This window comes from Zonotrichia albicollis, chromosome Z (assembly GCF_047830755.1).
Source record: "Zonotrichia albicollis isolate bZonAlb1 chromosome Z, bZonAlb1.hap1, whole genome shotgun sequence".
NCBI lineage: Eukaryota > Metazoa > Chordata > Aves > Passeriformes > Passerellidae > Zonotrichia > Zonotrichia albicollis.
This window is the reverse complement of record NC_133860.1, coordinates 4,867,236-4,893,046: the sequence shown is the minus strand read 5'-3', so window position 1 is coordinate 4,893,046 and position 25,811 is coordinate 4,867,236. Positions and strand designations below refer to the sequence as shown.

Here is a 25,811-nt window from a genome sequence, read left to right as displayed (position 1 = left end):
AGAGAAAGAGAAACAAAATCAATGGTATTTTAAAAATCCACAAAGACCTCACTTGGGTTATAACGTGGGAGAACAATTCAGTAAGATGGAATTGACATTATCTCTATGTGGTTTCTTGTGTTTTCTACTGAAAGCCATTCAATTCAACCTTCATACACAGCTGTGATATTCTGTATTTTGAGCAGACTGATCTCAAATAAGATCTCAAGACCTTTCAAGAGAATTAAATGAAAGACAACAGGGATTTGTCATGAGTGCAGCACATACTGTTGATCTGATTTGACCCAATGTTTCGTTACATGGTCTTTGCTGACACCTGTTGGTTTATGTTTTGTTTTCCTTTTTTTTTCCTTTTAAGAGAAGCATCTCTAAATTTTAGAAACCACTTGACAATTATTTGGCTTTAGAAATGGCTTAATTACTAAGACCATCTTATGGAAATTCTCAGTTTTTAAAAAATATACATACGCATATATATGTATCAATACTGAGCAGATAATGCATTCAAGCACCTGCACTACAAGGAATTAAACCTCAGCAGAAAGCAAGACTCCCTTACCCAAGATAAGACAAGAAACACAATGATTAAAATATTGCAAAAGAAAACAGGAAACTAAAAAAAGCTCAAAAGTTTAACAGTGGAACAAATTTAAATGAAGATTATGAATACAATTCAATATTCCAATCCTATCTATATAGCTACAACTATCTTATCTCTAAATTTCATAGTAGAGATGAATTATGAAAAGGGATCTGGAAGAAAGAGCAGTTTCAATTATTCCAACTACTATGGAAAAAAAATAAAGTTGTTAAGGTGGTGAGGCAGTGCTACAGTTTCAAAAGGTTAAAAATCCATGCCAAAACCAACTGACATACCAGAATAACATAGTTAAAGCACACCAGCTTTTGTAGTCACGGACAAAAAAAACAGTGATGTGTCATGCATCATCTAATTCTGCCACCTTTCACTGCTCAGCAGAAATAGCCCGATAAATATTCACAGATGGACGGAAGGATTAATTGTATGTAAATCCAGTGAAGAACTCTAAATAACACCTTCATTTCACAGCAAGATGTCTTCATCATTTTGCCTCTGTGCTCCAGAATACTAGTGAGTCAAACAGGATTTACTTACTTTTAACTGAAAAGTACCCCTTTTCTCCAGCCTAAACAATCCCAGCTCCTTAAGAAGTTCCTCACAAGACTTCTCTTCCTCACAGACCTGTGAACATCTGTGTAGCACAGCTGGTCACTACCTACCTCCTTCTGGACTACAGCACATCTCTGCTCCCTGCCCCTGTCTACCAGCTCAGGAGGTTGGTTGTCCTGACAATAACCAGTTTTACTGCTGAACACTGAAACTAGGCTGTGAAACACACCAGCCTTTTCCTCATCTTTGATGACTATTTTCACCCCCAGCATTCAATAAAGAACGTCGTTTTTACCTTTATCCTTTTTTAATTAAAATGTTTATAAAACACTTATTATTCTTAACAGAAGCAGCCAGACTAACTTCTAATGGAGCTTCTGCCTCTCTAATTTTCTTTCTGCATGACCTAACAACATCCTTCAGTACTTCCTGAGTTGCCCACTCCTTTTTCAACCTTCTTTTTTTTCTCCTCTGATCTCCTGTGAAAACTCCCTGCTGTGGCAGGCCACTCTCCTTTCCTACTGGCTTCTCTTTCAGCACATAGGGATGGCCTGCTCCTGCACCTGCAAGATTTATTTCTTGATGTCCACCTTCCTGGACCACTTTGTTTTTAAGGACTGCTTCTCAGGGAACTTTCTGAGTTAATGCCATAAATAGGACAAAGTACAGCCTCTGGAAATACAGGGTAGAAATTTTGTGGAGGCCCCTCCTTACTTCACCAAAGATTGAAAACTTTATAATTTTGTGGTTGTTGTGCTCAAGATGACCCCCATATCTCCCACCAGCTCCTCTCTGTTTGCAAACAGCAGGTCTAGCAGAGCCCCACCCCTGGCAGCTCACTCACCATCTGTGACAAGAAACTCTCCTCTATACACTCCAAGAACCTCTACACTGCCTCTTTTCCACTGTGTTGAGTTCCCAGCAGATACCTGGCAGGTTAAATGTCCTACAAGAACAAGGGCTGGCAATCTTGAAACATCCTCCAGCTGCTTATACAATAATTCATCCATCTCTTCATCCTGGTTGGGTGGGTGGTCTGTAGGAGACTCCCACCAGGATGTCAGCCTTGATGGTCTTTCTCTGATTCCTACCCATGGCACTTGATCTTACTGTCATTAATCTCAAGTCCCATGGTGTCCAGATCCTCCCTAACATACAGAGCCGCCCCTCCACTCTTCTCCCTCTCCTGTCTCTTGTGAAGAGCTTGTAGCCATCCACTGTAGTGCTCCAGTCCTGCAAGTCATCCCACCACATTTCTGCGATGGTGACCCTGCCATTGCTTTCCTGCTGTGCCATAGCTTCCAGCCCCTTGTTTGTAACCCATACTGCAAGCATCAGTGTCCATGCACTTCAGCTGTGCTGCTGATTTCACCCCCGACTGTGGCTTACCACCCCTGGGCTCACCTCTGGAGTGCCTGGTTTCATCCCCTTCCTCCTTCAAACCGAGTTTAAAGAGTTCTCAATCAGCCCTGCCAACTCATGGGCTAGAATCCTTTTGCCCTTGTTGAACAGATGGAGCCCACCTGACTCAAGCAGGCCTAGTGTTGTAAAAATTGCCCATGGTAGAAAAACCAAAATTCCTCTGATGGCACCAGCCCTTAAGCAGCCATTCCGTGATAATGTGGGTTTTCCTATTCCTTTTTTCATTCATCCCTGCTCCTGAAGGAACTGAGCAGAACCACACCTGTGCTCCTGCCCCATCAACAAATCAATCCAGAGCCCTGATGTCCTTTCAAATCACCTGGTACCCTTCTTGTCATCAGTGCCAACCTGGATGAGCAGCAGTGTGTAATAATCAGAGGGATGAATTAGTTCAGGGAATCTCCTGCTGATATCCCACACCTGGGACCCAGGAAAGCAGCAGACTTCCCTGTGGAATGGGTCTGGGTGACATACAAGGCCCTCAGCTCCCCTTAGGTGGTGAACTTTTCACACTACCCTTCTTCTGTTCTTAATTTCCTGAGGTTGTGATCCATCTGACAGACAAAGTGCACCTGGGACACTCTCCAGATGTTTTTGTTAACCATCATCTGCCTGAGTCTCTGGACCCAGGGCCTTGTACCGATTCTGTAAGGGCACCTGGGAAAGTGATGGGGGTCAGGAGGGAATTTTGCTACCTCTCTGAGTAGGTACCCATTTCCATTCCCCCCGCCTGCTAGGTCTCCTCCTTCTGCCTGATGGTAAGAGGGACGGTGTAGCATTGTGTGTTTTATACAGGTTTTGTTGTAAAGTTGGCTATTTTTTATAAATTGAGAATATGGTTTGACCTTCGGTTCCCGCCATGTTCCTCCCTCATAATGGTTCATCCCTGAGTTATCTGTCCCTCATGTTCCTGCCAGTGACCTGTCTGTCAAGGTAACCGATCCCCTAGTCCTTCTCTTTATGTCCTCGTAAGTTTATCTCCTCCCTCCTGGCGCGGCCCAGTTTCCCTGTCCATCACTATAACCACCCCCCCATCTTTATTTCGATAAACTTCTATGTCAGTTATCCCTTATTTAAGATATGATTCGCCTCCTGAGCCTTTTCCCCCCCCATGCAATACTTATTGGTTCAGCTGTGCCCTTCGCTCCTACCCTGGGCTTCATTTATTGGTTCCCTCATGTCTCCTCCTGTCACACCCATTCCCTTTATCAGTGCCTTCCCAAACACTTATTTCTCTGACACCGTCACTGGCCCCGCTTGGGACAATAAAGCGTCTTGGCACCGGTATGAGTGTCCGCTCTCTCCTTCCTTCGCCCAGTGCTTCGTAGTCCCGCTCTCGCCTGCACCACCCACGCCGCAGACGGCACCACTACCTGGTGTTCTTGCGAAGAACCTGGGAGTGGCAGAATCCATGGTCTCCTCCGGTCACTCCAGGAGCAGCTAGCCGGCATTCGTCCAGCTCCTGTGGCTGCGGGACGAGGCTATAGGATGGGGCTCCTCTGACTCCTGCCAAGCTTCTCTCAGGTTGCAAGGCTGTAACTCCACAAGTCAATTTCTCTTTTTGCTCTCCCTAATACTCCTTAGCCTTTCTACCTCTTGCTTAAGCTCTGCTACCTGACAGAGCAGATCATTCACCAGCTCACACCACGCACAGGTGCCTTCTGCGCTGTGCTCTGGTACTGCCCCAGGCTTGGCGGGTTCTCTTTGGGCTTAGCACAGTTTTGCTGGCAGCAGCAGGCTTTTGACCATTTGTAAACCATTGCTTGGAAAAAAAACCATCCCATGACCAACCAAAAGACACAACCCATCACCCAGAGCCTGTCTGCACCCATTGTGCTACCCCTGCTCAGGAGAACTGCCCACGAACTGCAGTGCCACGCCCTCAGTGGCATGCTACGCCCATTTGTCCCTAAAGCCTCTTCTAAATTGCCTGCAAGTTGTCTGGAGATCATCCCTTGCTTGACTGAACACTCCTTTTAATAGTCAGCCAAACAATCTTGGTTTTGCAAAGGAGAAGTATGGCTTCTTTTGCTATTTCTGCTGCTTAGAAATATTTTCCCAACACGGTACTCTTAAAATTATGACTTGAAATGCAAGATCGAGAGCATCTGCACTCCTGAATATTGCAAAGCATCCAAAAATAAGTTGCTATGATCTAAGGATGTTATGTGTTACTGAATGTATCCTTTTTCTCCACAAAAATGCAGCCATATTTCCAACAAAATATTAAATGACGCTAAAAATGTTCACTTTCCACTCCTAGTCCCCTTATGATTTACTTAATTTGTGTTCATTTTGCCTATATTATCTCTAGGGTTACAGGCTATTTTTATGTCAAAAATTACTAGCAGTTCATTTAATATTGCAACCAAATAAATGCAACTTTCTAGACTAACTAACAAAATCCTCATTTGGTTTCCTGTGAAGATGGAAAGGTAAGCCCAAGAAACTGAAACTAGAAGAATATACTGACTACTTTGCCAAAGAGAATAACTTTCTAAAAGACAGCTGAAGAAAATAAAAAATATATTTTAATTCTTAGGCTGACTGTGAACTGACATCAGATTTGTCTTACACAAAGGTAAGTGAATATCATATTACAGATTTACTTTGAAATTACTCAGTCATACAGTATGTGTATAAAGGAAGATTTACTCCAGAAAGAAATATTAATTACATACTTTATTAATTTCCAGTTTTAGCTTACTGATGGAGAACTGATAAAACCTTACTTGCAACTCAGTATGCAACTTGGTAACTTCCAGAAGGTGAATTAAACTTACCTGCTGTGAAAATTATTTTAATTTTATTTACCTACAACCATATACATCTGGAAGTATTTTTTGCATACTAGACCACTGCAACCAAGAGCACTGAACTATGCTGATATCTGCAAGAATTTATCAGACCTTTTATTTCATGTTTAATCCTTATGTAGTCCTAGCAAAGTAGCATCCAATGGTCTCTGACATTCCCTAAACACTTCAAAAAGAAGTGATGTGACACTGTAAACTTAACAGTAGATCGAAATTCAGGACAAACAAGGGCTCTGTTCCTGGCTGACAACTGTGAGTATAAACTGATGTTATCAAACAAGCTGTTTCCTTTCCTACTACTATAAACTGGTTTCAAGGCACACAACCCTCTTAATGTGCACTTTTGTGAAACACAGTAGAATTGAGTAATGGCATACGTACCATCAGGTAATACCTTTTGAAGTGCATTATGACACGTCTTGAAAAATGAGTTGGTGGAAGGCAATATGAACTTGGAAACTGAAACTTTCATAGAATTACAGAATAAGCTGAGTTAGAAGGGATTCATGAGGATCACTGAATCCAGCTCCTGTTCCTGCACTGGACAGCCCAAAGATTCACAACATGTCCCCAAGTGTTGTCCAAATGCTTCTTGAACACGTACAGCTTAGGTGCTGTGACCAGTTCCCTGGGAATCTGTTTCAGTGTTCAATGGCATCTGTGTGAAGAAATTTTTCCTTATCTTTAACCTGCACCTTCCTTCATGATAGCTTCATGTTGCTATCTTGTGTCCTGTCACTGGTACACAAGAATGAAGAGGTCAGTTCTCGCCCTTCTGCTTCCCCCTGTGAGGATGCTGAGGACGTGACAAGGTAGTCCCTCAGTCTCCTCCAGGCCAAACAGACCAAGTGATCTCAGCCACTTCTCATAATGCTTCCCCTCCAGATTCTTCACCATCCTCATGGCCCTCCTTCAGATTGCTAATAGCTTAATGTCTTTTTGATATTATGCTGCCCAAAACTGCAGACAGTACTCAAGGTGAGACACCCCAGTGTAGGGCAGAGCAGGACAATCCCCTCCCTTGGTGGGCTGGCACTGATGGGCCTGATGCCCCCAGCTGCCAGAGCACATTCTTTACTGATATGCAGCATTGCACTAACAAAAAACCCCAAAACCCCAATTCCCTCTCCACAGCACTGCTTCCCAGCCTTTTGTTCCCTAGTCTGTACACACAACAAGGTTTTTCCCACTGAACTGAATAACAGAGGAATTTGGGAAGAGGTGGCAGGATCCATACCAACAGGAGCACCTAAAAAAGGCACGGCTTTGATATTTAAAGCAGATACACTGTAAAGGAAACTCTCACTGAAGGATGAGCTTATTCTGATTTCTTAAAGACCTAAGTATTTTTGAACCTGAAGTGTACAGACCTTCACACATTTTTCTAGTAAAGACATGGATTGCTAAGTAGTCCTGGGTTTGCTTTCCTAGTTGCTTTCTCTTGTGTGCTTACCCTCAGGTTAGAAACCACTATTCTAAAGAACACATACTGAAAGCTACATAAGAACACCAGTCCTGATCAAACCTACAAACTCCCTGTAGAGTTTTAGAGCTAGATGTTGAGATATGCAGTTTTTAAATGGTCTCAGAGCAGGAGCTTGAAACTACTTTTCCCATAATTAAAGCTAAGGTCAAAACCTGACAGCATGTAGAAAGCACAGCTTTTTGGTTCCAACAATGGAAAGAACACAGTTGCATATGAAGAGCTTTCAAACTTTTCACAGAGCTTAAATATTATCCTGAAGTGGCATAAAAGTAGGCCAACATTGCCTAGAGCAATTAATTCTTTTGGATTTAACTATGGAGCAAGACATTAAAACAGTTGTTCTTTCTTCTCTTGGTCTATGTCACATTCTGACTGTACAGTCTTGACATTCAGTATGCTTCCCAGAGGTTAAGGTAACAGCTACAGAAGATTTGTGCTGCTTCTTCGAAAGTTCTCATACAAACTTCACAAAACTTAAGTGAATCATTACATATGACCACCTTATAAAACTTGAAAATCAGCAACATTTTCTCCCCTAGAAGTCAGCTTCACAGTCATACTGTAAGTCTAGCTCCATCTACCCACGGTCACCACTTGCACTTCACCAGAGTGAGTTTCATCTAGGATCTCCTTTACACCCAGAAGCTGCACCACTAGAGCAGGCAGATAGACCTGTAGCTATTATAAGAGTTAGGATGCTCCTGCTTGAAGGCACTCTGCCTTTTTTTAGCTGACCAGCCTGATATAACTAGTTGCTGACCAGCAACTCAACAAACTGACACAACTGATACAGCTTCCCTGACAATATCAGTGCTCTGCTAAGTGTTAATAAAAATATCCCCAGATAAATTAAATGTATAGGTATCTTGTTGAAAATACAGAAAGCATAGAAGTTTTTATCATGCAAAAGCTGAAAATTCTGTGAAAGAACAAGCTCTTCCGGAGTTCTGCAATTGAAAATAAACATATTTTAGAAGAGATGCTTGATCAAGGCAGTAAATCTACATATCTGTTTTTCAAAAAACTCATGCTGAAAACATAGGAAAATACTTCATCTTTCATGGAGACTTTTAAGATCACTAATGGAAAGTCGACCTAAACATTCACAAGAGAAAGGTGCACCAACTTGTTTCATCACACATACTGACTAGTGTTCTGCCTAAGCACTTACTTAAACATGTATTTACTTTGGTCACATAGTTGTCAAAAAACATTTTCTTCACCACTCCTTAAACAAAAAACAAGTCAACTAGCTACCATTTTACTTCCTTGTTGTAAAATGTCTGCTTGATTTTGGAGTTTGCTCATTCTTTTTTATGGAAACAATAAGTTCAGTGATAATTCAACTTCATTCTGCTGTGCAATAAATTTTGTGTTTTTTCCAAGCCACAAAAAAGAAAAAGAAAGAAATGGATACATACAGGTAGATTAGCTGTAGCTTTAATTTCAGCTACATGAAAATGGCGGGTACAAAAGTTAAGAACTGAGAGCATAAACCTTTGCATGTAAACTAGAATGGCAAGGATGGTTCTAATTGAACTAAAGCTGCTGAAGGTTTTATTTTTAAAAAGCTTATTATGAACTCATTGAAACACTCCCCCTATTCCAATTTTTGTCTTCTTTTTAACAATTAGGACCATTCTTTGAATTGCAGCAACTTACAAGTGCTTTATAAACAACCATCTGCCTTATTGTATCTTTTCCGCTTTTCACTGTTTATCAATTTAAAAATGTAAAACACATTTATCAACAATGTAACAAACTCCCATCTGGGTTTATGAGATGCTCACCATTTCTTTCAAAAATCATGCTAACAATAATTATAAAACTATCTCTGAACCTTTCGAGAACTGTCATGTTACTCTGATGAACCAACGTACTGCCAATTGCTGCCTGCAAACTAGAAGAGTTCACTGAAGCACATCTGACATAATCATGCCACTAAAAAGTCTTCACAAACACCAGATTTTGAAAGCTGATTTAGCATATGCAAATGAATATACTGCATGTAATGAAGATTCATATTTAAATTTCTGTAGGTACTGTTAAGTAGTCCTGAATCCTAGCTGTCCATTTACTACACTCAGAAAAAAGAAATGCCGAAAATTAACGAACTGTTAAAAGCTCACATCTTCATAAAATTACAAAGACTGTACACATATTTAATTTTTTTTCAGCTGTCTCTAACTTTCTCTGTTATCAGAAACATTGATTCAAAAATGGGAAAAGACTGGAACTTTCTAGAAACGTATTACTTAGAGCTTAGGAACTACTATTATAGAGAAATTCCATATTATGCCCCATTTTTAATTGTTTTACCTGATTTGTTTAAAGTCTTCGTTACCATTTTTCTATTTCACACTTACCTAGCAAAAATTGAAAATAATCGAACTAGTATGAGAAAACCCCCTATAACACATAGGGCATGGATTCCTAAAGTACTGCATTTATAACTGCCTTTGCTGTCCATGAAGTGATAAGGCTCATTTAGGCTCTTCCTTCAGCAGGTACACTCAAGATTCTCTGTTCCACATAGATTCTTCTCTGTGTAGAAAGAAATGAGATCACACCTTCACATATTTTAAAGATCCTGGCTATCTCTCTCATCTGCCTGCCTTTATAGTTCTGTCCAAACATTGCAACCATAAATGTTTTTTGTGGCATTGACTCCACATCAAAATTTTGTTAAAGCAAAAAACCTTCTGCAGTATTCGTTAGTAGATGGGTATCCTGGTCTGGCAAGAACAGGGCTTTTTTTGGCAAGAACAGAACATTTTTGCAGTAGCCTGGAGGGGGCATGGCTGGGACCCAGACTTTATTCTATACCAGCTCACATCATTGCTGTGTCAGCAGGAGGGGACTCTCCTGCTGGGAGAAGGGGCGTCTTCTGGTTAGGGTACCATGGCTGCCAAGGGGTCTGGTCCAGCTACCTAGTGAACATTTTACATGTAAATCATAATACTACTGCTGTTATTCTATATTTAAAAAAACCAAAACAAAACAAAAAACAGCTGTTACTTTTTTGCCTGTCACTATTCAATTTCTTCAATAAACTGTTATATTTTTTCCACTTACTTCTACTCATATTAATTTCCCCTTATTGCTTAAGTACCTTATTTTAAGAGTGTCCCTCTTAAATTATCTTAAACCAAGACAATAACTAAATCAGCTACATATCTGCTTTTCATTACAACAAAACTGTTCTAAAATAAACTTACTTATATATACTTATAGACACTGATGACTCTGTCATTTCACTCAAATCTGTCCCAAGAGGGTCTATCAGCAAGAACCCGCATTACCCTCACCTTCAAGGGCAGATTGTAATAGAGGGTATTTCAAGGACCCCAAAAGGCCATTGGTAGGCTTTTGGGAGAGCTGCTGTGGAGACAGAGGAAGTCAGACAGCTAAGTACCTTGCCTGGTCTCTCAAAGGACAATTCTGCTGTGGGACTGCTGAGGGTTGAAGAACAGCAGGTACCAACCACTACCAAAGGAGTGCACCATTGATAGCAGCACGTCAGCCAAGACTGTGAACCCCAGCCATGAAATGGGCTCTGGAGAACCAGTGAGTGGCCAGCAAGGCTCACTCACCGTTTAGTAGTCCCATATGGCCAGTGTGTAAGTGCAGTGGAGACTGACAGTGGACTATCATGGCCTGAAAAAAGTCACACCACCACCGAGCACTGCTGTGCCAGCTGTGCTGGAACTTCAGTATGAGCTGGAACTTCAGTATGGAGTCAAGGCACCAAAATGGTGCCACCACTGACACCATGTGTTGGTGAAAAACACAAATGTGTTTTTCTCCATATGTTTAGCCATGAGTGCAGGCCACAGTTTGTTGCCCTCTAGAAGGGCATAAAGTACACCTGGAACTGGATGTGCAAGGGTTGGAAACCCAGGCCCACTATTTACCTTGGACTGACCCACACTGCACTGGAAAAGGGTGAGGCTCCAGAACACCTACACTGATGACATCACCACAATCCTGGGGAACATAGCAGAGAAAGTTTGTGAGAAAGGGGAGAACATAATCCAAATCCTTCTGAAGGCTGCTTTTGCTGTGAAGAAAAGTAAGGTCAAGGGACCTGTCCAGGTAGTATTATTTTGGGAGTAAAATGGCAAGATGGACACCATTGGACTCAAATGGACATGGTCTATCAAGCAGCAGCTATGTCCCTGCCAACCGTCAAGAAGGAAACACAGGCTAAGAATAGATGCTGTGGGTTTTTGGAGGATGCATATTGCAGATTACAGTCAGATTGTGAGCCCTCTCTAGCATGCGATCTGGAGGAAGGATGATTTTAAGTGGTGTCCTAAATGGCAAGCTTTTTAACAAATCAAAAAGGAGATTTTTCATGCAGTAGCTCTAGAGGCAGTAAGAAGAGCAGAGGATGTGAAAAACATGGTCTATACCACAGTCAGGGAGAATGGTCCTTCCTGGAATCTCTAGAAAAGTACCAGAGATGAGGAGGATGAACCGCTGGGGTTCTGGAGTTGGGGATACAAAGGATCTGAGGCCCACTACATTACAACTGAAAAAGATTCTGGCAGTTTATGAAGGGCCTTGAGCTGCTTCAGAAGTGATGAGCACCGAAGCTCAGCTCCTCCTGGCACCCTGACTGCCAGTGCTGGGCTGGATGTTCAAAGGCAAAGTCCCGTCCACACAACATGCCACCAATACTATGTGGAGTAATTGGATAACTCTCATCACACAGAAAGCTTAAACAGCAAATGCCAGTGCCCAGGAATCATGACTCAGCGTGAAGGAAAAAATGTGGATTATCATAAGAAGAGAAGGAGGAAGTTACATATGCTGATGACGCCCTATCATATAATAAGCTGACAGAAAATCAAAAGGAATATGATCTCTTCACTGACGGCTCCTGCTGTATGGCTGGGCTACACTGAAAAGTGAAAGCAGCTGTGCATGGTGAGTCACAGAAGCTACAGAGGGACAAGGTGCATCAGGTCAGGTCGCAGAGCTGAAAGCCATCCAGCTGGCTTTAGATATCGCTGAATGAGAGAAATGGCCAGTGCTGCACCTCTGCACTGACTTGTGGATGGCAGTAAATGCACTGCAGGGGTCGCTGGCCCAATGGAAAAAGACCAACTGGCAGGACAGAGATAAACCCATCTTGGCTGAAGAACTGTGGCAAGACATCACTACTGAGGCAGAGAAGCTGGCTGTAAAGGCATGTCATGTATGCAATACATGCACACAGGAGTCAGGCTACTGAAGAGCATTTCAAGAATGGACAGGTGGATTGGGCTGCCAATTAAAGCGCCTCAAGTGGATCTGGACTGGCAGCATAAGGGTGAATTATTGCTGGTTGGTGGGCCCATGATGCCTCAGGCCAGCAGGGAAGAGATGTAACAATACAGATGAGCTTGTGGCTTAACTATGGGGTGGATTTAACGATGGACACCATTTCCCAGCTGATCCATAACTGTGAAACATGCACTGTGATCAAGCAGGCCAAGCAGGTACAGCCCCTGTGGTGTGGTGGATGATGGTTGAAATACAAATAGCGGTTTGGCAGGTTAATAATTACATTGCCCTCACCCTAACCCTGTGCCTCACAGGGAGCTGGAATGACAGCTTGGGCTTCAGAAAGCAAATCCTATGGCAACATGGCACCCCAGAAAAAATTGAGTTGTACCGATGAAGTTGTGAAGATGATGTTTTGCCTTTTCTTTTATATACCTCTTATATAACCTTCACGTATGCTCGGTATTTTTAGCACGCATACTTGTAATTCCTTATGTCTGATAAGATAGCCCTAGTATTTTGTTAGGCCAGGAGACCAAACATCCTAGAGGCATTATAGGAGGAGGCTGGAAAACCCTACACTATCTGGGAAACAAAGGTTTTCTCTAGAACATATCCTGTAAACTAGAAATTTGGCCCATCCAGGGGAATATCATGCCATTCATCCAGGCCTTCCATTGGGGCATATTTGTTAGGTATGCTAATTAGTAAAGTCTAGAAATTGTATACGCTATCTATAGCATGTGTGCTTTGCGGCACATCCCACCTTGATGAAATGGTGCACCACAGCATTCTTATTAAACTACCAAGGTAAAAACCCCTTATCCATCAAATGTGTCTGGCTCTCAATTTTTTAAGACCAGGAAAAGGCATCAGTACAATGAGACTGGTTCCAAAAATAGCCTCATAGACCACATGGCCAGAGAGCACAATATTGAGTGATTGAGGGGGTATCACGTTCCCTGTCATGCACCAGCCTCTGGTGGTTGAATGATGCAATGGACTATTAAAACCACATTGAAAGCAATGGGTTGTGGAAACTTCAAACACTGGGATCTACATTTATTTGAAGACTACCTGGTTAGTTAACACTACAGGTTCCAATCTAGCTGGCCCTGCCCAATCAAAACCCCCACATACCACAGAAGGGACAGAGTTACATTGTGCATATGAGGAATCTGTCAGGGGTGACAGTTTGGATTAGCTGGCCTCCAACAAAGGCAAACCCATCAGTGGGATTGTTTTTGTTGAAGGACCTGAGTACATTTCATGGGTAATATAGATGGATGGGGAAATGTGATGTGTAGCTCAAGGAGAGGTGCAATTGTAAATATATTTTGTGACATTGATTCCACTATAAAATTTTGCCAAAGCAAAAAGCCTTCTGCAATGTTCATTAGTAGATGGGGGCCCTGATTCTGGTCAGGACAGGGCTCATTTGCACAGCAGAGCACAGGCATCGCTAGGACCCCAAGATTATTCCTTACCTCCCACAAACAGGGAAGGGCTCACTTCTGGAGCAAGGGAGCCTGGCTGCATGGATCAGACCTCCATGGTGAGCCTTTTGCATGGAAATCACACTTTTGCTTTAGTAGACTCTTTGCTATTAATATTTTTGCTGTTTCTGCTGATTTTCTTATCTTACTGCTGTTTCCAGCAAATTGTTCTTATATCAACCCATCATATTTACTTTTTTTGCCCCCAGTGCTCTCCATCCCATCACAGGGGAAGAGAGGGAAGGGGAAGGAAGGAAACAGCACACGGTTTGGAGTGCCTCAGTGGAACGACTGAATTGAAGAGTACCACTTCTAAACCACCAAAATGGGGCATAACTTGCAGAGAAACAGCACTATCAGAGGAGATCACACAAACCAGAAATTAACCGCTTTCAGAAATCAGGACAGGGGAGATATTTGAATTAGATGCTTTCACTCTCCCTCTGAAACAGGAGTTTTAGAAAACCTTTTTACTACCTCCATGAAGTTCATCCTTATTTGGTCGTAGAACAAGATACTGAAAAAATTCAATTCACAGACACCCCTTAAGTATTTGGTATCTCATCTCTGAACAGCAAAACCTCTTCAACAGGCCAAGCAGGCATTCCACAAAGGCAAATGTTCCTTAATCCAACAATACATTACATCACTATAAATTTATTTCATTGACTCAGTAAGAGTTTTTCTAAATACTAAATAACTAAGAGCAAATACATTTTAAGAAGTCAAGGTACACATGCAATTCAGCTCGATCATAGTGTGAAGCATGTACTTTATATCAAAGTGTTGCTAGCCAGAGAAAATCTGGAATGTTCAATGACAAATTGCAAAGAAACTGAAACTAAGAGTGTAAGGGTTTCTACTAATAATCTGCACATTTTATTTGAAACTTGATCCTGAAGCCCTCATTCATAAGATCAGACCTATTGAGTTTATTCACATGAGCTTTGGCTGCAAGATTGGACCTTAAGTACTATCAGGTGCACGTGCAGCCTATCATCAGATTTTGGGTTATTCATGCAAGAAGCTACTCTTTCAAATGCAGACTACTTAATGCTTCCTTCTTCATTAACTTACATGTCCTCTTCTGCTGCTCTATGCTTTCATTTGTGCTATGTAAATAGCCTCTCAGTCATCAAAAAAAAAATAATGTCTTTGCAACCAGGGAGGAAATTAGTAGCAGGTGAACACTTATTTTTTAAATCATGTTGAGACCAAGCTGTTCTTTAACTTAAAGGAGATCTGGAAATAAAAATACAATTTTACTCCCAGCCATCTGAATTATGGGTGTCAAGGTCATAATTTTACATACTTATCACACGCACACTAATCAAATATTAACCTTGATGGCAATCTATTTAGTGGAACAAGACTTCTTTGATGACATAAAATTAACTGTATCTTATCATACATGATACCAGGAATTTCTGATTTAAGTGTTTCATTTCTTTGTTTAACGTATCTGTTCTACATAAATACAAAATATTATACTACGGTGAAAGCAAAAAACCATCTCAATTCTTTTGCTACTACCTGCCTACAGGCAGGTAGATCCTTTTGCAGGTCAGAATGGCTGCAACTGCAAGACATGGCATTAACTTGAATAGGATCACAGCAGAGGTATTTATGTTATGGTCCACATTATAATCTACATATTTACAAATCCTCTTTGAATTTTCCAAGACATTGGTAGAGAAGTAAACTGTCAGCACAGGTAAAAGTCTCTTCATCAGTGAAGGCATTCCCAAAAATATTAATGCCAATGTTCAATGGCTTCCAAGTAATCAACAAATTATAACTGCCTTTAGGCTGTAAGATACATGCAAAGCAACAGACAATATCCACCTTCTGATGCTAGGATACTCTGGATATTACATGAGTATGAAAGTAGAAAGTCAGCAAAAGCCTGCAATAACTAAACTGTTGCACAAAATTTTTCTCTATCATACTTCAAACTTGCCACAAAGATTAATCATCAGTTCGAAGCAGCTGCAACGCTATGTTCTATGCACTTCTGCTACCATTTTAATTTTTAAAAAGCAAATGGAGAGGCTCTCTACAAAATTCAATGCCACAATAGCAATGACTGAACCAGAATCACAAAATTATTAACAGTTCCCTAAATTGTCTATTAACAACACATATCAAAAGGCTGCAGGAAAAAATTGTGTGCCTGAAATAACTGATCAGTGAATGAAGAAAAAAAAGATATAAGGAGAGGAGATGTATGGAAACCATTTTGATTTTTGAAGAACCAATTTCCACACAATCAGAAAAATGGCAGAACATCACAGACAGTGTATTCATGATTTTTATCAGCAAAAAAACTCCATGGATAACCAAACTGAAATCTATTAATGCTCAGAAAAGAGAGAATGATGCTGGTATTATAAGGCCAGGGAGTACACTCACTTCTTAAAATCAATAAAACACATTAAAAACACTCCACAACAAACAAATATATATATATATGTATATTATGTATATGCACAGTAAAAAAAAGCTTTCTTGTGTAGGATATACATATTCTTTAAAAATTAGAAAACCAGCATGCAATGACTGAGCTAACAATGGAAACACTGAATACATAAAACAATTTTGTTCAGTGATACAAATATAGCTACTTCATTATCTCACTGGATGGCAAGCTACATAACTGAACCCTAAATGCACATTAAAGAACTCCTACAACCAAAGGATGATGTTTCAAAGCAAAGGCCTAAGGCCAGATTTTACTATATCACTTTACAAATCACTTGAGTGACTGCTTCTTAAGCTACCACAGTTTGCTAAACACATCTTCACCTTAGACTACAAAACAACTTATCAGAGGGTGATACACCACTCCAGTATTATTCAACGTTTGCATCAGTGACCCACTAACTTATGGCACAAAACAAGATTTTATTTATGTGAATAAATGCCAAGGAACAGCACCTCCTGTGTTCCCAAATAACTACATCAAAACCAGACAATGGAGCAACTACAAATCTGTGGCTTGTTTGAACAACTATGTGGTACTGAGCACCTAGTAGAAAAAGACTGAAAGACAAATTAGGGGTTTTTTTCTCTAAAAACACAAAGTAGACAACTTAGAACAATTCCCTGTCAGATATCTGACCTTAAGCCTTCCTTGATCTTTACCTACCAATATAAACAAAGCGCATTTTAAAAGATCATTCAAACTGGAACATGGAGAATGACTATAACTAAGGAAATTGTACAGCACAGATCACAGATACAAGATCCCTGGTCCCAGAAAAAGTGCACAAAAAAAAAAAATCACAAAAAGCTTTTCATACTACTGTGGGTTGAAGTACACACACTTTTCAGATGCACAGAATGTGAAATCCACCATGTATTTCCAAATATGCATAGGAAAGTGTGGTGACACAGGAAGCTCACACTGATCTTTAGAGTCATGTCTTGTGCAACTCACTTATTTGGAAAATGGGAATATTTGAACAGTGCAGACACACAAAAACAACCATACACACAGGCCATGCAACAGTATTTTTTCTCAGAAGAAGTGTATATCAAGACACAGCACTACCCCTTATTTGGAAAAGTATACAAAGCGAAACATGTGAGAAGCACCTGCAGTAGCCCCACTCACTTTCTACTCCCTGCCACAGTTCTTGGCAAGAATGATGAGAATAAGGTAAAAAGCAAGCTTCATCAATCCCTGGCAACAAAGCTCTGGCAGGACAAACAGCTGGGCAGCTGCAGCAGAGAGCCCAGGCTGACAAAAGCTGAGCAAGCAAGCAAGGAGCACCCCCAGAGGGCTGGAACACCTCTCCCATGAACCAGGCTGAGTGACTTCGGGCTGCTCAACCCAGAGAACAGACATCACCAGAGAGGCATTACAGCAGCATCCAGTAAAGGGGCTACAAGAGAGCTGGAGAGGGACTACTGACAAGAACATGGAGTGACAGGACAAAGGGCAATAGCTTCAAACCTAGCAAAAGCAGGTAGCTTTAGATTAGATGTTAGGAAGAAATTCTTGACTGTAAGGGTGCTGAGGCGCTAGAAGACTGCCCAGAGAAGCTGGGGATGCCCCAGCCCTGTCAGCCTTCAAGGTCAGGGCTTCAAGTACCCTCATGTAGTAGAAGGTGTCCCTGCCTATGGCAGGGGGTTGGAACTAGATGACATTTAAGGCCCCTTTCAACCTAAACCCATTCCAGGATTGTATGGATAAGGCACTTTTCTTCCTAAGGCACCATTACGCATAAACAAGCCCTGCTTTCCTGCAAATGGGTATATATCTGCCTGCTGATGTAAAGAAGTGAATTGATTTCTTATTGTGTGCATAGCTTTTATTTTACCTATTAAACTGTAACTCAGCCTGTGAATTTTTCATTTTTACCCTTCTGATTCTCTCCCCTATTCCACAGTGAGGAGTGAGCAGGTAGTTATGGGGGGCTGAACTGCCTAGAAAGTACCAGTAGCATCCAAATACACCAACAGATAATGAAGCAATTAATCTTCAGATTTCTGTTTTATTTAGTGGTTCTTGGTATCTCCTGGTAACATGAGAAAATCAACCAATGCATTTATCTTCAGCCAAAAAGAAAATTGTCGCAGCTTTTTAATCCATGAGGTGACTAAGGTTAAAGAAAATACTGTACTGTATAATCTGACTTACGTAGGTAGATGATATTCTATTATGAAGATATACTAAAGTCAAAGAGTAATCTAAATCACCACATAAGCTATATAGCAAACAACAGAAATTACTGTTAGAGCATTAATATGCAGTAAATCCTGAAATACTTTATATTAATGACTGGAACCCCACTAAAACTTTATTAATGTATGCAAAAATATTGTATCTACAGAGAAACAGAACAAAATCCATAGCACATGAACACACAAACACACACATATATATAAATACCCACATATACATCTACATACACACCTTTATATGTACACATATACATGCACACAGATATTAAATGTATGCATATATTTAGATGCTACACACAGTGATATACATACATGCATGCACACGCACAAATTATGTACCTCTCCGAGGGCTTCATAGCGCTTTTGGTTCCATCTATGCAAATCTTCACGATAATTAAAAACAAATGGCTCCCCAGTTTTAATGTGTCTTAATTGCCCTTCTGTAAAAGAAACAAAATCATTATAGTTAATATACTTCTTCATTAAAAGTAAGACACACTCAATTGCTGAAAATTTTAAATGAAGTCTACATCTAAAAATCCAGCCATTATGAATTCCTCCTCATTTTTGGTTATAGGCTTTTTAACAGAAAACAACTGTAGCATAAAAAATTGCACTCCCATTTTATTGTATATACTGCTAGATTACGCCAAACAGAAATTATGACAGTGAAATTGCACACAGATATCAAATGCCAGAGTACTTCACAAGACATATCACACAGATATCAAATGCCAGAGTACTTCACAAGACATATTTACATCTCAACTGCTATGAATTAACAGTGAAATGTAAACATTAGCAGTTAATATTTGATCTGCAGGTGATTGAATTGTAACTACAAATCTTCTAATTCAAAACTAACTGCATTATAAAGAAATGCAAATACAAAAGGGAGCTGGAAGCTGGTAGCAAGGGAAATATTTATCTTCAAGCTTAACAAATTTCTAAGCTAATCTGAAAAGAACCATGTCTGCAGTTACGGAAAATATCTTAACCCCAAGATGAAATCTTGGAAAAAGATTTTCTAGGAAAAGTAAGACTTCCTAGATTTAGGGTTCACTGAGACTACAACAGTAGAATAAAGCAGAATGCTTGTTCAGAGCAAAACTACATGCTACTTTTGCTCTCATTGTAACTTCCTGTAGTTGACCTTGTTTATAGCCAAAGTTAACGCCAAACCCAACCACTTGTGAAGACATGGACTGTGTTAAAACAATGATAATAATAAAAAGGCAACCAGTAGGAAGCCAACTACAAGAACAAATATTTTACCAACAATGTTTCAGCCTATCAGACAAAACACAAGTTCTGATAGAAAACTGCAGTGTATCAGTGAAACATTAAAAACAGTGTTACATGCCAGTAAACACTCAAAGCTGAAACAAAGGTTCCTCTGTATTGTTTCCTCTTGGATAGAAAAAAATTACTTGGTTCATGTATTTACAGAACTTTTACACTTTGATTCCTGATGCTTTAAATAAAATGTTTAAGATCTGATGTCTATGTTATATTATCTGACGTCTAGTAGTTATGCTTATCTGCTGATTTAACTTTTTTCCAGACCTGCCTCACCTCATGTACTAGATACCACGGAAGTATTTCTCCACAGTTTCCTACCCCTGTGTTGGGTTCAAACATCCTCGTTCTCATATTTTTCATAATAACTTTACTTTCAGCTGCTTCTTCTCAGATAAATACTCTTCAAATATGGCATTCATGAACATGAACTGACTCTCGCCACAAGTAACAAATATCTGCTACATTTTTCGTTTGACTTTCTGGAACCCCTGCCTCATTCAGATTTAAATAATCTAACAAAAAACTTCTGTACTATTCCACCATAAAAAGAAGCATGATTAAAACATAAAAATACACGACTGAACATTTGAATTAAATATATAAAAGCAAAATGGTGACTTTTTTGCTTTGCTGACCTTTAGCATATGTAATAGGTTTTCCTCCTATTCTATGGAAGTCACTCAGGCTGTGAGGTTTAGTAACGGAATATTCAGTAAAATAATTCATTCCCCAAAATTTAAATTTCAGCCCTTTTTATCAGCCACATATGAACCATTAACTCTGAAGTCAGTAAGGAAGACAGACACTGTGCAGATCTAAAAATAAGGAGCTGAAAAGTGACAGAGCTGAACTCCTTCCATCAAAGAAAGAGCATCACTTTCATGACACTTTTAGTCTCTAAGTACCTACCTGTGAAAGCCATCAGGGTATTAAAAAGCTAAGTGTTGCATAAATGACTGTCATTTAAAGGAAAGCTCTTTTTTTTCCTTTAAAAGTGGAAGATGTGAAACAGGCAGATTTAGAAACTAAAGTTCCTCTGTTCACAGAGCAGGCACTGCAAAGAAGTAAAATTGTAAACATTCCCATTTGTTCTACAGGTTTTAAACAATCTTGAAAGAGTCACTTCTTGCAGTCCGGTATTACTTTAGTTCAGAAGTTCGTTTCTCACCTGGATTTTAAAATGCATGCACTGGAAATTATAAATACTAAGTCATTTAACATAGAGACTGAGCTAGCTGGAAGTACTTGCTTGCAGTTGTCACACACTTGGCTGCAATGTAAAATTATGTTCCATACCAGAAGAGACAGTCTATCATATTGCTTATTCTTCTATCAACATACATAGGTGTTTTCCTATTGGTATTAATGGAATAAAATGAGACAAATTATTATCTAAAAAACAACTTCTTCTGTAGAAATAAAAATTTATCAGGAAATAAAACATTCCTTAAATGAGTGACCAATCTTTAATTCTGATTTTTAAATGCTACAGAAATTACTTTCAGAATTTTTGTATCAACAACATTTTTGTTACAGAAAACAGGAAGTCATAAAAGTAGGCCCAGTACAACTCCACAACATTGCATGAAATGAGGGATTTTTGTGATAATTGTATGAAATAAAAAACAGGCGTCAGATTTACAAGTCTATCAGCACTAAAGTTTAAAATTTCAATCCTAACAGGAAAGTATGAAATTTTAATAGGGACTTACAAGGTATAATTCAACTTTTGATAACTGCTCAACATTATTCTACATATGGTCTTTACAAAGCACATATGACTTACTTTCATTAAAAATGTACTCAAATCCTTCCAAAGTATCAGGAAATTCAAGTGGTGGCTCATCTTTTTTCATTAGTTCATCCAAGTCTATTCTAGACAATAAATCTAAAAAAGGAAAAGAAAAAGTACATAACGCATGCTGTGTCTTTTATTTCCTTTGTAAAACTAAAAACATGCATTTGCTGATATTTGTAGATCTTACGGACAGAAGAATATCTCAGTATTACTAAACACAAAACACTGTTATAGAAATCCTGTTCAAGGTTCAAAAGCTGGACTTCACTGCCTGTATACATACTCATTTATTTACTTATTTATTTACCTACCTATTTATCTCTATGTTAATCTAAAAATGTCCAGAGAAAGGGAAGCCACCAAAGACTTAGCGATTTGTTTCAATGATTCATTACCTCAATGTTAGAAAGTAAGTCTCTGAGGTATGCATCATGGTTTTAACATAAAGTTCTCTAGCTTCAGTTTCAAATAATCGATAGCATCTTAAATGCCTTCTTGAGGAGTTCAGATTATCTGAGGACATCATCTCACTGACAGTCACCAGATGTGTGACCACACCAGCCTTCAGCCCCTCCTTTGATACCCAGACTGTTAGGCCTAAATCCTTCGCTCAGCCATCCCCTTTAACAGCCCTCAAGGTAGAGAAACTTCCATCCACTTTACAGCAAGCCACGGCATACACATGCTTTTCACATTAGGACTGTATGGCCTGGTACAGCCTACATGCAGTCACCAATGCAAGTACACTAAAATTAGCATAATCTACATTCTTTACCCTAGATTTAAGGATTTACATTTAAGCAGAGGCAGACTTGTGGGGACATCTTTACATCTACCAAACAATTACTGCTACACAGGTAATAGTGTACAATGATCTCTTCTCAATGCATATCACCCACACAACGCAGTGCTATGTGTCTAACATATTTTCTGATTATTAATTAAAAAAAAAAACAAAACCAAGAAGCAATTCAGCAGGATTTCACCAAAATACATTTTCCTACTTGTTCATCAGATGAAACTGAAGACCACACAAACATTCTGTTCCAGAGTGCTAAACTGACTTGAACTATAATTATTTCATAAATCAAGATACTGTGTGTTACCAAGGAAATACATTAAGTATTCCTAATGTTCTAAGTATATGGATTTTTACCTTTATTATTATCCAACGCTGTAGCTCAAGAAAAAGAAAATCGTTTGAAAAGACTAATTTTCTTTAAGTTTCACTCAGCATTAACTATGTTTCCATCTTTGTATTACTTAAAATGATTATTTTTATATTTTGTACCACTATTTTTGCTTGGTCTTGTTGCCAGTAGGCTACCCACATTACCTAAACTTAGGATTGACACATTCAACACTTTGGAATTTCTACTGTTTAAAATGTACTGAAAATTATCTTTAACATTCTTGAGAGTTCCTTGACCTACACTTCTACGACTCTTCACTTTACATTTATTCCAGCATCCGTGATTGTCACCAGCTCTTCCTTCTGAGTGATTCCACTGGGCAAAGCTGGAGGACCAAAAGCCATCTGGGGTATGGTTGTTGAAATTCAACATCTCTCCAACAAGCATTATGGCTTCTCAATATCTCTGTAGCATCTAAATGTCTATATAACACCAGATACTGATTGGATGATTCTAAATCTGTCTTTGTCAGCCACAGCTCACTTTTAAATCACATCTTTTTAACAGCAAGTCCCCTGAAATCCAATTCATGCAAGCAATTACGTGTTTGCTCTTGTACACTGTCCTTTGGAAGTTCTGCAGAAGCTCCTTTGGTTCTCAACCAAATGATTTGGAAAAAGAAAAGAACTTTGTCAAAGTCTCCCACAACAGGATGTAAAAAATGTGTCCTTTCTTCCTTTGTACTTTGACAAGATCAAGGTAGCAAGTCTTTAGCACATCTTTCTCTCCTTGGTGAAGAGACTCCAGTGACACTGCATCCCTAGAATTTAATTTCACTTGAGTTTCCATACCATTTTACCATGATCTATTTTGAGATGAATTTACACAGAAGTGTCACTTACTATACAACAACAACAACAAAAAAAAAAAAAAAAAAAAAATCAATCTCCTGAGTATCAAGGACCATAGTATATGAGGTATATTATTATTATGCTTATTCACAATAGGTACAGCTTGTATTGTCATGACTTACAGCTTTCATCAGTCACTAAGGAGAACTGCACCTGTTCTGAGCTGAAACCACTGACACGTTCACTTTCTTCTTGTGCAACTTTTCAAATTAAAATTATCTAAAGTGTCTTACAGCTTGGCAATTCCTTCCAAATCTGATCTACCATTCTTACCTAAGGTCTTGGACTTTCTAACTCAATTTGAAATAGTTCAACAGAGTTGAAAACTGAGTGATCTGCAGGAGACCTTCTATAGGTAAATGGAAAATCACTCAATCACATCATTAGCACTAATCCTTAAAGATAATTAAATTAATGCCATGTATAAAATGGGAGTTTACTTCCAAAGCTGAACTATAGCTTCCTCAAAAGATACTAATTGAACAGAATTGGCACAAAGTTTTATAAAAGCACTACATGGTTTTCACCAAATACTTCACAAAAACTCAGTTGCAACTGAAGAAATGACATCTATCATCACATGTAATGGAACACTGCTTTCTAATAATGCTTTGATAGAAATCCAGGATGTACACTTGAGTGGCAAACTATGTTATTTTTTCTCCTTTGAAAGACAATTTAGAATACAACTGTGCGATGCAAACACTTTAAAACTTTGGTTAGTTTACTTGTAGGTCTTACCAATTTCCTGCACTTCCAAAGCTGAATGCCACTATCTAAAATATGCCATTTATGTAAATTATTTTTACCCCTAAGTCATTTAGATGTGTTTATGTTTTAAAACATACAATGGGAACTTTATTAAACCAATATGGATATCAATGTCCTGAAAGCCTTTTCCCTTTTAGCACTCTAGTCCAAGAGCTTTTTAAAAGCTGTAATATGCTTTTAAAAACAAAAGCATCACGCAAATTAAATCAAAACTTCTGAAAACTAAGAACATAAAAGTCAGTCAACTTTCTAAAAGGACAATGATGAACATTTTAAAAGCAATGAATAGTTTATTCTGCTACTCCTTACCATATATCATTATGTTTTATACCATCTTATGAAAATACTGATAAATGGACACACTGGTAGACAATAAGCAGCACAGGTGGACTAAGAGTCTCTTCTAGTATTGTAATTCCTAAGCTCTAACTTATAATCATATCATATTATTTTCCTTTCCTAAACAATAATTTCTGAAATGTCAATATATGTAAAAAAAGGCAAAAAAGACTCATACCCTTTAATGCAGTGGTCTTCTCTTTTTCATCTGGACCTCCTTGCTGGAGCTGAGCCATCATTTACCCAAACTATGAACAAACTCTGAAATACTGAGGTAACTGTAGATTAATATTCAAAGGATGACCTGAAAAAGAACAAGAGTTGGAAATGAATAAATTTACTGAATTCTCCTTCAACAGCTCTTGTCTGCTACTGTTTACATCACCAAAAAATATTCTGATTATTGTAAGCCCAAAGTCTGACCAAGTTTGGGTAAAGATTCAAGTTCACAAGAATGAACAATATCTCTCACTAATCCTTAAAGTACTTCTACGTAATCAAAACTACTCCCTTCATGATTCTATGTAGCATCAGTAAACAATAAGCCTTTTACAGAAGTGCAACACCTGCAAGTCATAAACAGAAGGTACAAGAAAAACAAAAGACAATCAACAGAACTTCCACAATCTTTATGGATTTTCTTCCTCAATAACTCCACTTTGTTGTCATTACTATACTACATAGTTTTGTTTTAGTAAAGGTACAGGAAGCACACAATTTTAAGCCACTGTGATTTCCACAATACATTACTGGTATTGAAATGCATTTGTATTGTAAATGTATTAAAATATAAAGCTACATTTGTCCAGCTACAGAACAAATCTCCATGTATTCAAGACAAGACTTTACATACAAAATCTATTTCCAAATTTCTCCTTCTGCAGAGAGGGCAAACCAGACATTCAAATCCACAAACTCTTTCATCTTGAGTCTGACACCAAGGGAGTGAACTACCAAATCATAATTGCTTCTTCCTTCCCAATAAAAAGACTTCAGAGCATTGAACTCCTATTCCCTTAATCTTTTTTTGGTTCTTTGTTTCATGTGTCAGTCATTACCAACTTGTTTTATTCTTCTCCCTCATGTACTTCATCATTGATGAGCTTGTATGAACTCTATTGTAACTTGTCAAAACAGTAACAGGATTCACCAACTGAACTATTGGATCCCTAACACTTAGACCTGCAAGAAGGAATGCCAAAATGGTTAAGTAACAGTAATCCATTC

At 39.0% G+C, this 25,811-nt stretch overlaps 1 protein-coding gene across 6 annotated transcripts in view; it reads right to left on the bottom strand.

The window, feature by feature from the left end:
• Window positions 1-25,811, bottom strand: part of ARB2A (ARB2 cotranscriptional regulator A) — a 258,117-nt gene that overhangs the window by 211,084 nt on the left and 21,222 nt on the right. For all 6 annotated transcript variants that reach the window (XM_005489617.4, XM_074533519.1, XM_014268930.3 and 3 more), the window contains 3 exons: window positions 24,763-24,888; window positions 21,419-21,520; window positions 18,670-18,770 (listed from right to left, as the gene is read on the bottom strand). In XM_005489617.4, coding sequence (XP_005489674.1) covers window positions 18,670-18,770; window positions 21,419-21,520; window positions 24,763-24,823 — 264 coding nt within the window. In that variant the 5' untranslated portion in view covers window positions 24,824-24,888. The remainder of the gene's footprint in view (window positions 1-18,669; window positions 18,771-21,418; window positions 21,521-24,762; window positions 24,889-25,811) is intronic.